Source organism: Mustelus asterias, unplaced genomic scaffold, assembly GCF_964213995.1.
Source record: "Mustelus asterias unplaced genomic scaffold, sMusAst1.hap1.1 HAP1_SCAFFOLD_3518, whole genome shotgun sequence".
Classification (NCBI taxonomy): Eukaryota; Metazoa; Chordata; class Chondrichthyes; order Carcharhiniformes; family Triakidae; genus Mustelus; species Mustelus asterias.
Genome location: NW_027593463.1, coordinates 987 through 12,747, shown reverse-complemented (window position 1 = coordinate 12,747; position 11,761 = coordinate 987). Strand labels below are relative to the sequence as shown.

Genomic DNA, 11,761 nt, shown 5'->3' with positions numbered 1-11,761 from the left:
AAGCCCCCTCTTGTGGGCTCCAGTACTGCCCCAACTGAATTGGCACTCTTCTCGAGAGAGAGGGAGGGGGGGCTTAATTCTGGCACCCATTCCACCTCTCTCACCCCAACCCCACCGGGGGGGGAGGCAGCTGGGCAGGGAGGGAAGGGGACAACAAGGGGTCCCGAGAGGGGGTCAGGGGGTCTGATGTTTGCCCCCTCCCTTCCCAGGAGGTTATAGTCCTCGCCAACCCAACTTCCAATCTCTCTCTTACACGGATTCCCCACCCCATTCCGCCCCCCAACCCACCTGAGGAATCCTGGTACATAATCGCAAAAAATTATATATATACTTCATTGCTTAGAAAAAATACTTCATTGTAATAGCCAGAGAGAGGGGGAGAGAGGGGGAGAGAGAGAGGGGGAGAGAGAGAGGGAGAGAGATGGAGAGGGGGGGGGGGAGAGAGAGGCAGAGAGTGAGAGAAAGAGGCAGAGAGAGAGGGAGGGAGAGCGAGAGGCAGAGGGAGGGGGAGCGAGAGGCAGAGAGAGGGAGACACGGAGAGGGGGAGGGAGACGCGGAGAGGGGGAGGGAGACACGGAGAGGGGGAGCGAGACACGGAGAGGGGGAGCGAGACACGGAGAGGGGGAGCGAGACACGGAGAGGGGGAGCGAGACACGGAGAGGGGGAGCGAGACACGGAGAGGGGGAGCGAGACACGGAGAGGGGGAGCGAGACACGGAGAGGGGGAGCGAGACACGGAGAGGGGGAGCGAGACACGGAGAGGGGGAGCGAGACACGGAGAGGGGGAGCGAGACACGGAGAGGGGGAGCGAGACACGGAGAGGGGGAGCGAGACACGGAGGGGGGAGCGAGACACGGAGAGGGGGAGCGAGACACGGAGAGGGGGAGCGAGACACGGAGAGGGGGAGCGAGACACGGAGAGGGGGAGCGAGACACGGAGAGGGGGAGCGAGACACGGAGAGGGGGAGCGAGACACGGAGAGGGGGAGCGAGACACGGAGAGGGGGAGCGAGACACGGAGAGGGGGAGCGAGACACGGAGAGGGGGAGCGAGACACGGAGAGGGGGAGCGAGACACGGAGAGGGGGAGCGAGACACGGAGAGGGGGAGCGAGACAGAGAGAGGGAGCGAGAGACAGAGAGAGAGAGAGGAAGCGAGACACAGAGAGAGAGAGAGAGACACAGAGAGAGAGAGAGAGACAGAGAGAGAGCGAGGGAGCGAGACACAGAGAGAGAGAGAGAGACACAGAGAGAGAGAGAGAGACACAGAGAGAGAGAGACAGAAAGCGAGACAGAGAGAGAGCGAGATACAGAGAGAGAGCGAGACACAGAGAGAGAGAGAGAGCGAGACGGAGAGAGGGAGCGAGACACAGACAGAGAGAGAGAGCGAGACGGAGAGAGGGAGCGAGACAGAGAGCGAGACAGAGACAGGTCACATTCAGAGTGTGGAGGTGTTGGTTCTCTCTGCTCCGTCCACCCCTGAAGTGACCTGGCAACAGAGTGGGCAGGGTGAAGGACTCTTGGCAAGGTTGACCCCTCGGGGAGGGGTCAGGGTTCAGTGCTGCCCCGGGGGTGAAGGGTCAGAGTTCAGGGCCACGCAGCGGACCCCTGGGGGTGAGTGCGGGGCTGCGGGGAGTCAGTGTGGGGCTGTGGGCCGGTGATGGGGATGCCAGGCTCCCCGGGGAAGACTGCAGGCTGCGGGTGAGGGAGCGATCCAGGCGCCGTGTCTCGGAGGCCAGCACGGAGAGGTCGGGGTCGCGGGAGACGGCGCTGAGGGAGTCGGTGAGGTTCCGTCGCAGTCCAGAGAGCTGGTCGTTGGCGCGGCTGGAGAGGCGGATGTACTGGTGCTTATGGTCCAGCTCAACTCTCATCTGGGTTTTCAGAACAGCAATCTGCCCCCGAGAGAGAGAGAGAGAGAGAGGTCAGTATCGCAGACAGTGCGGCGCTCCCTCAGCACCGACCCTCCCACAGTGCGGCGCTCCCTCAGCACCGACCCTCCCACAGTGCGGCGCTCCCTCAGCACCGACCCTCCCACAGTGCGGCGCTCCCTCAGCACCGACCCTCCCACAGTGCGGCGCTCCCTCAGCACTGACCCTCCCACAGTGCGGCGCTCCCTCAGCACCGACCCTCCCACAGTGCGGCGCTCCCTCAGCACTGACCCTCCCACAGTGCGGCGCTCCCTCAGCACCGACCCTCCCACAGTGCGGCGCTCCCTCAGCACTGACCCTCCCACAGTGCGGCGCTCCCTCAGCACCGACCCTCCCACAGTGCGGCGCTCCCTCAGCACTGACCCTCCCACAGTGCGGCGCTCCCTCAGCACCGACCCTCCCACAGTGCGGGGCTCCCTCAGCACTGACCCTCCCACAGTGCGGCGCTCCCTCAGCACTGACCCTCCCGCAGTGCGGCGCTCCCTCAGCACCGACCCTCCCACAGTGCAGCGCTCCCTCAGCACTGACCCTCCCACAGTGCGGCGCTCCCTCAGCGCTGACCCTCCCACAGTGCGGCGCTCCCTCAGCACTGACCCTCCCACAGTGCGGCGCTCCCTCAGCACTGACCCTCCCACAGTGCGGCGCTCCCTCAGCACTGACCCTCCCTCCTGCTCCCTCACCTGTTCCTCCAGCCCTTTCACTCTCTGTCTGTGTGCCCTCTCTCTCGATTCGAGTGTGGTCTCCAACTGTCTGTTGGAGAGACGCAAGTGGTCCACCTCTCCCCTCAGTTCCACTGCACCTCGGGACTTAATGCTGACTGTCTCTTGATTCTGGGAGCTTTTTAAATCTGCAAACTGAATCTGCAAAGACAAAGAGATTCGGTAAAATACAGATCATTACGAGATGTCACTCCTCGGTTAGACAACACTCGGAGCACCGTGCACAGTTCCGGTCTCCCTCGGTTAGACCACACTCGGAGCACCGTGCACAGTTCCCGTCTCCCTCGGTTAGACCACACTCAGAGCACCGTGCACAGTTCCCGTCTCCCTATCCCCTCGGATAGACCACACTCGGAGCACCGTGCACAGTTCCCGTCTCCCTATCCCCTCGGTTAGACCCACACTCGGAGCACCGTGCACAGTTCCAGTCTCCCTATCCCCTCGGTTAGACCCACACTCGGAGCACCGTGCACAGTTCCCGTCTCCCTATCCCCTCGGTTAGACCACACTCGGAGCACCGTGCACAGTTCCCGTCTCCCTATCCCCTCGGTTAGACCACACTCGGAGCACCGTGCACAGTTCCGGTCTCCCTATCCCCTCGGTTAGACCACACTCGGAGCACCGTGCACAGTCCCGGTCTCCCTATCCCCTCGGTTAAACCACACTCGGAGCACCGTGCACAGTTCCAGTCTCCCTATCCCCTCGGTTAGACCACACTCGGAGCACCGTGCACAGTTCCAGTCTCCCTATCCCCTCGGTTAGACCCACACTCGGAGCACCGTGCACAGTCCCGGTCTCCCTATCCCCTCGGTTAGACCACACTCGGAGCGGCGTGCACAGTTCCGGTCTCCCTCTCCCCTCGGTTAGACCACACTCGGAGCACCGTGCTCAGTTCCGGTCTCCCTATCCCCTCGGTTAGACCACACTCGGAGCCCCGTGCACAGTTCCGGTCTCCCTATCCCCTCGGTTAGACCACACTCGGAGCACCGTGCACCGTTCCGGTCTCCCTCTCCCCTCGGTTAGATCACACTCGGAGCACCGTGCACAGTTCCCGTCTCCCTATCCCCTCGGTTAGACCACACTCGGAGCACCGTGCACAGTCCCGGTCTCCCTATCCCCTCGGTTAGACCACACTCGGAGCACCGTGCACAGTTCTGGTCTCCCTAGCCCCTCGGTCAGACCGCACTCGGAGCACCGTGCACAGTTCCGGTCTCCCTATCCCCTCGGTTAGACCACACTCGGAGCACCGTGCACAGTTCCGGTCTCCCTATCCCCTCGGTTAGACCACACTCGGAGCACCGTGCACAGTTCCGGTCTCCCTATCCCCTCGGTTAGACCCACACTCGGAGCACCGTGCACAGTTCCGGTCTCCCTATCCCCTGGGTTAGACCCACACTCGGAGCACCGTGCACAGTTCCCGTCTCCCTATCCCCTCGGTTAGACCACACTCGGAGCACCGTGCACAGTTCCGTTCGCCCTATCCCCTCAGTTAGACCACACTCGGAGCACCGTGCACAGTTCCGGTCTCCCTATCCCCTCGGTTAGACCGCACTCGGAGCACCGTGCACAGTTCCGGTCTCCCTATCCCCTCGGTTAGACCACACTCGGAGCACCGTGCTCAGTTCCCGTCTCCCTATCCCCTCGGTTAGACCACACTCGGAGCACCGTGCACAGTTCCGGTCTCCCTATCCCCTCGGTTAGACCCACACTCGGAGCACCGTGCATAGTTCCGTTCGCCCTATCCCCTCAGTTAGACCACACTCGGAGCACCGTGCACAGTTCCCGTCTCCCTATCCCCTCGGTTAGACCACACTCGGAGCACCGTGCACAGTTCCGGTCTCCCTATCCCCTCGGTTAGACCACACTCGGAGCACCGAGCACAGTTCCCGGTCTCCCTATCCCCTCGGTTAGACCACACTTGTCCAATAACAATCCCGGAACTCCCTCCCTAACAGCGCCGTGGGTGTACCTACACCACACACGGGGACTGACTCATGTCCAATAACAATCCCAGAACTCCTTCCCTAACAGCGCCGTGGGTGTACCTACACCACACACGGGACTGACTGATGTCCAATAACAATCCCGGAACTCCCTCCCTAACAGCGCCGTGGGTGTACCTACACCACACACGGGACTGACTGATGTCCAATAACAATCCCGGAACTCCCTCCCTAACAGCTCCGTGGGTGTACCTACATCGACACGGGGGCCACAGCGGATTCAAGATGGCAGCTCACCCACCTCCCCCCTCTTCAAGGAGGAGCCACTAGCAATGGGGGTATAAGTGACGGACCCACCCAGAGACACCCTCGTCCCGTGAGCAACTAAACAAGAAATGAGCTCTGTCATTGGTCTGGATTCGCGACCATATTTGGGGGACTGTCAGTCGTTGGGATGGATTCGCGACCATATTTGGGGGACTGTCAGTCGTTGGGGTGGATTTGTGACCATATTTGGGGGACTGTCAGTCGTTGGGGTAGATTTGTGACCATATTCGGGGGACTGTCAGTCGTTGGAGTAGTTTCGTGACCATATTCGGGAGACTGTCAGTCGTTGGGGTAGATTTGTGACCATATTCGGGGGACTGTCAGTCGTTGGAGTAGTTTCGTGACCATATTCGGGGGACTGTCAGTCGTTGGGGTAGATTTGTGACCATATTTGGGGGACTGTCAGTCGTTGGGGTGGATTTGTGACCATATTCGGGGGACTGTCAGTCGTTGGGGTAGATTTGTGACCATATTCGGGAGACTGTCAGTCGTTGGGGTAGATTTGTGACCATATTTGGGGGACTGTCAGTCGTTGGGGTGGATTTGTGACCATATTCGGGAGACTGTCAGTCGTTGGAGTAGTTTCGTGACCATATTCGGGGGACTGTCAGTCGTTGGGGTGGATTTGTGACCATATTCGGGAGACTGTCAGTCGTTGGGGTAGATTTGTGACCATATTCGGGAGACTGTCAGTCGTTGGGGTAGATTTGTGACCATATTCGGGGGACTGTCAGTCGTTGGGGTGGATTTGTGACCATATTCGGGGGACTGTCAGTCGTTGGGGTGGATTTGTGACCATATTTGGGGGACTGTCAGTCGTTGGGGTGGATTTGTGACCATATTTGGGGGACTGTCAGTCGTTGGGGTGGATTTGTGACCATATTCGGGGGACTGTCAGTCGTTACGGACAACACGGGGATTGCAGCGGGTTCGAGATGGCGGCTCACCCGCCCCCCAACCCCTTCCTCAAGCGGGGGCGATTAGGGATGATTAAATGATGATCCCAGCCAGAGACGCCCACACATCCCAGCGAACGTCTAAAATAGGAAATGGATCAGGTGTCGACCGACCTGCAACTTTTGGAGTTCTTGTCTCGTCGCGCTCAACTCTTTCTCGGTGACCGACACTGTCTCACTGAGGCGTTTACGTTCGTCGGTGAAGTGACGCGCCTCTCCCTCCATCTTGACTTTCTCAGTCTCGGCCTGTGGACGGATAAATTGGTGGGGGGGCGGGAGCGGAGGGTGAAAGAACCAGTTAATGGGATGTCCTCTGGCCTCTGCCCCTCCTGCGACCCCCTTGTATCCTTCCCCAAGGCCCCAAGTTGGCCAATTCGGTGTTGCTCCCAGTGAGGCCTACCTTGGCCAATGCATCCTAACTCCCAGTGAGGCCTACCTTGGCCAGTCCAGCCTTACTACCAGTGAGGCCTACCTTGGCCAACACATCCTTACTCCCAGTGAGGCCTGCCTTTGCCAATGCATCCTAACTCCCAGTGAGGCCTGCCTTTGCCAATGCATCCTAACTCCCAGTGAGGCCTGCCTTTGCCAATGCATCCTAACTCCCAGTGAGGCCTACCTTGGCCAATCCAGCCTTACTTCCAGAGAGGCCTACCTTGGCCAATAAATCCTTACTCCCAGTGAGGCCTACTTTGGCCAATGCATCCTAACTGCCAGTGAGGCCTACCTTGGCCAATGCATCCTAACTCCCAGTGAGGCCTACCTTGGCCAATGCATCCTAACTCCCAGTGAGGCCTACCTTGGCCAGTCCAGCCTTACTACCAGTGAGGCCTACCTTAGCCAACACATCCTTACTCCCAGTGAGGCCTGCCTTTGCCAATACATCCTAACTCCCAGTGAGGCCTGCCTTTGCCAATACATCCTAACTCCCAGTGAGGCCTGCCTTTGCCAATACATCCTAACTCCCAGTGAGGCCTGCCTTTGCCAATACATCCTAACTCCCAGTGAGGCCTGCCTTTGCCAATACATCCTTACTACCAGTGAGGCCTACCTTGGCCAATACATCCTAACTCCCAGTGAGGCCTGCCTTTGCCAATACATCCTTACTCCCAGTGAGGCCTGCCTTTGCCAATACATCCTTACTACCAGTGAGGCCTAATTTGGCCAATATATCCTTACTTCTAGTGAGGCCTACCTTGGTCTATACATCCTTACTCCCAGTGAGGCCTACCTTCGTCAATACATCCTTACTCCCAGTGAGGCCTACCTTCGTCAATACATCCTTACTCCCAGTGAGCCCTACCCTGTGCCAATTCAGCCTTACTCTCACTGCGGCCTAATTTGGCTGACTCAACTTTACTCCAGTTGAGGCCTACCCAGTTTTCACGTCAACTTTACTCTTCCAGTGCAACCAACCATCGCCTTTCCAGTGAGGCCTATCTTGGCCAACACATCCTTACTACCAGTGAGGCCTACCTTGGCCAACACACCATTACTCCCAGTGAGCCTCCCTTGGCCGATTCATCATAACTCCCAGTGAGGCCTACCCTATGCCAATCCAGCCTTACTTCCAGCGAGGCCTACCTTGGCTAATACATCCTTACTCCCAGTGAGGCCTACCTTGGCCAATCCAGCCTGACTCCCAGTGAGGCCTGCCTTGGGCAATTCAGCCTTACTCCCAGTGAGGCCTACTTGGCCAATACATCCTTACTCCCAGTGAGGCCTACTTGGCCAATACATCCTTACTCCCAGTGAGGCCTATCCTATGCCAATCCAGTCTGACTTCCAACGAGGCCTATTTGGCCAATCCAGCCTGACTCCCAGTGAGGCCTACCTTCTCCAAGGCCCTCCTCGCTGCTGTACGGTCCCTCTCCAGCCGCGACGCAAATCGCTCGGCCTCTAACTTCTCGCTCTCGAGCTGAGCCACGGCTCGCTGGAGGCTGCTCAGACGCTCCTGGGTCAGGTACCTCTCGGTCTCCAGCGACCTCGCCCTCTCCGATTCGGCAGCCCGGCTCTCGTGGGCCTTGTGCAGGTCCTGGAAGATGCACAGAAAGATAATAGATTAATCCCAGTTACACCCACACCAGGCAGCCCGTAATCTGATCGGAGGGAGGGGGGGATTAACCCTCTCACCCACCTCCTCCCAGTTGCCGCCTCTCTGCCCCACCTGCACTTGGCTCTGGTTCTGAGACTCGAACTCGCGGCTCCGGGCCTCTTGGGTCTCCAGACGTTGGCGCAGTTCCTCCAGTTGCGCGCTGTGTTGGATCCTCTCCTCCTCCGCACGCTGGCGAGCCGTCTCCAGTCGCTCCTGTCGGGAGCAGAGCAACGGGACATGTGAGTGGAGTGGAGTGCACCAACCCGCCCTGGAGGGGCTTTATTGGGCCTACACAGACAGGCCTCTCCGGGCCTACACGGAGAGGCTTTATTGGGCCTACACGGACAGGCCTAACCGGGCCTATAAGGAAGCCTTCAGGGCCTATACAGGGAGACTTATACAGACAGGCCTAACTGGGCCTATAAGGAAGCCCTACAGGGCCTACACAGGGAGGCTTGTACATAACTGGGCCTATAAGGAGGCTGAACTGGATTGATGAGAACAGGCCTAACGGGGCCTACAGAGACAGGCCTCACTGGGGCTGCACGGACAGGCCTAACCAGGCCTACAAGGACAGGCCTAACCAGGCCTACTTGGTTAGGCTTCACTGGGTCTACACGTACAGGCTTCACTGGGCATATACAGACAGGCCTAACCGAGCCTACAAGGACAGGCCTAACCAGGCCTACTTGGATAGGCTTCACTGGGCCTACACGGACAGGCTTCACTGGGCATATACAGACAGGCCTAACCAAGCCTATGTGAACTGACCTAACCGGGCCTACAGGGACAGGCCTCACTTGGGTCACTAAGGAAGCCTTACTAGGCCGACACAGGGAGTCATAGAGGTTTACAGCAGGGAAACAGGCCCTTCGGCCCAACTTGTCCAAGCCGCCCTTATATTTATTTAAAAACTCCGAACTAATCCCAATTGCCCGCATTTGGCCCATATCCCTCTATACCCATCGTACCCATGTAACTGTCCAAAAGCTTTTCAAAAGACAAAATAGTACCCGCCTCTACTACTACCTCTGGCAGCTTGTTCCAGACACTCACCACCCTCCGTTGGCCCTCTGGACCCTTCTGTATCTCTCCCCTCTCACCTTAACCCTATGCCCTCTAGTTTTAGACTCCCCTACCTTTGGGAAAAGATATTGACTATCTAGCTGATCTGTGCCCCTCATTATTTTATAGACCTCTGTAAGGACTATAGAGAGACCTGCATGGACAGGCCTAATCGGGCCTACACAGACAGGCCTCACTGGGCCTACATGGACAGGCCTAACCAGGCCATTACAGACATGCTTAACCGAGCCTATACAGACAGGGCTAACTGGGCCTATACAGACAGGCCTCACTGGGCCTACATGGACAGGGCTCACTGGGCCTACATGGACAGGCCGAACCAGGCCGTTACAGACATGCTTAACCGAGCCTATACAGACAGGGCTAACTGGGCCTATACAGACAGGCCTCACGAGGCCTACATGGACAGGGCTATCTGGGCCTATACACACAGGGCTATACAGACAGGCCTCACTGGGCTGATAGGAACAGGCCTCTCTGGGCCTATACACACAGGGCTATACAGACAGGCAACACTGGGCTGATAGGAACAGGCCTCTCTGGGCCTATACACACAGGGCTATACAGACAGGCAACACTGGGCCTACACAGACAGGTCTCACCGGGCCGATAGGAACAGGCCTAACTGGGCCTATATGTACAGGCCTAATCAAGCCTATATGGACAGGCCTCTCCAGGCCTACAAGGAGGCTTCACTGGACCTACACAAGGAGGCCTACATGGACAGGCAGCTGGCCCTCCCCATGGCAACCATCAAGCCACAGGCCCTGACCCTTCACTGTGAGCCAGGGATACCTTCCCGTGGACCCCGGGCACGAGGCAACTCACCTTGGCGTTCCGAGCCTCCTTCTCGGCGGCGCCGAGCGACATCCGGAGCGCCGCCACCTCCTCCTCCAGCGAGGCCGCCCTCCTCCGGCTCTCGGCCAGGGCCCGGCCCAGCCCCTCGGCCCGGCGAGCAGCCCCTCCCTCGGCCCGGCCTCGCTCCAGCTCCTCCCTCAGCGTGGCGGCCTCGCGCTCCCTCTGCGCAGCCCGGCGCTGGAGGGCGTCCCCCGCGGTCTGGGCCGCCCGCAGCTGCCCCTCCCGCTCCAGCAGCTGGGAACGGGCCCGCCTCAGGTCGCCCTCCTGGGCGAGGAGGGCCAGGCCCGACCTGGCCACCTCCGACTGGGCCTCCTCCAGCGACTGCCTGCTACGTCGCGCTTCCTCGCAGGCCTCCTCCTCCGCCATCTTGGCGCGACGGGCCCTCTCCTGCGGGGGACAAGCAGAAAATTCAGCCTGGCGGGTGGGGGCGCCCCCTAGAGGCAAGAGGGAGCAACTACAACCACTGCCAATGCAAGATTCCTATGTAAACATGTCACGCCCAGTTAATCGATGGAAAAAGACATTTCTTTGGGGCGTGGGACCTCAAGGGGTGCCCACGACTTATCCAGGACCCCGGTTTTGGGGGACAGTGCAAGACTCTGGGTGAAGGGAGTGCTGGCCTTGGAAAGGGTTCAGAGGAGGTTCCCTGGATCCCTGGAATGAAGAGCTTGTCGGATGAGGAACGGTTGAGGACTCTGGGTCTGTACTAATTGGGAGTTTAGAAGGATGAGGGGGGATCTTATTGAAACTTACAGGATACTGCGAGGCCTGGATAGAGTGGACGTGGAGAGGATGTTTCCACAAGTAGGAAAAACTAGAACCAGAGGCACAACCTCAGGCTAAAGGGACGATCCTTTAAAGCAGAGATGAGGAGGAATTTCTTCAGCCAGAGAGAGGGGAATGTGTGGAACTCTTTGCCGCAGAGGAGGCCGGGTCATTGAGTGTCTTTAAGACAGAGATAGATAGGTTCTTGATTAATAAGGGGATCAGGGGGAAAAGGCAGGAGAATGGGGATGAGGAAAATATCAGCCATGATTGAATGGCGGAGCAGAATCGATGGGCCGAGTGGCCTAATTCTGCTCCTATGTCTTATGCAAGGAGAGGGCGCATAGGACAATCCCACGCATAGCAATATAGTCACGACCCAGGGCGTGGGAGTTGGGGAGGCCTCATTTTTTTTCCGCCAGGGATTAATATTGCCCTCAGAACCTCCCACAGTGCGGCGCTCCCTCAGCACTGACCCTCCCACAGTGCGGCGCTCCCTCAGCACTGACCCTCCCACAGTGCAGCGCTCCCTCAGCACTGATCCTCCCACAGTGCGGCGCTCCCTCAGCACTGACCCTCCCACAGTGCAGCGCTCCCTCAGCACTGATCCTCCCACAGTGCGGCGCTCCCTCAGCACCGACCCTCCCACAGTGCGGCGCTCCCTCAGCACCGACCCTCCCACAGTGCGGCGCTCTCTCAGCACCGACCCTCCCACAGTGCGGCGCTCCCTCAGCACTGACCCTCCCACAGTGCGGCGCTCCCTCAGCACTGACCCTCCCACAGTGCGGCGCTCCCTCAGCACTGACCCTCCCACAGTGCGGCGCTCCCTCAGCACCGACCCTCCCACAGTGCGGCGCTCTCTCAGCACTGACCCTCCCACAGTGCGGCGCTTCCTCAGCACTGACCCTCTCACAGTGCGGTGCTCCCTCAGCACTGACCCTCCCGCAGTGCGGCGCTCCCCCAGCACTGACCCTCCCACAGTGCGGCGCTCCCTCAGCACTGATCCTCCCACAGTGCGGCGCTCCCTCAGCACTGACCCTCCCACAGTGCGGCGCTCCCTCAGCACTGACCCTCCCACAGTGCGGCGCTCCC

The 11,761-nt window shown here is 59.3% G+C and overlaps 1 protein-coding gene across 2 annotated transcripts; it reads right to left on the bottom strand.

Annotated features, from left to right (window-relative positions):
- Positions 1-1,065: 1,065 nt before the first annotated feature.
- On the bottom strand, positions 1,066-10,287 carry LOC144490620 (uncharacterized). Of its 2 annotated transcripts, none has more exons than XM_078208330.1 (6): positions 9,875-10,287; positions 8,003-8,173; positions 7,700-7,900; positions 5,983-6,114; positions 2,604-2,783; positions 1,066-1,887 (listed from the first exon to the last, which is right to left on the bottom strand). In XM_078208330.1, the coding sequence occupies exons 1-6, from the start codon at positions 10,268-10,270 to the stop codon at positions 1,576-1,578; spliced, it is 1,392 nt and encodes a 463-aa protein (XP_078064456.1). In that variant the 5' UTR covers positions 10,271-10,287; the 3' UTR covers positions 1,066-1,575. The 2 variants fall into 2 exon arrangements, with proteins under 2 accessions (XP_078064456.1, XP_078064457.1); XM_078208331.1 differs by having other exon boundaries at positions 8,033-8,173.
- Between the last annotated feature and the right edge of the window lie 1,474 nt (positions 10,288-11,761).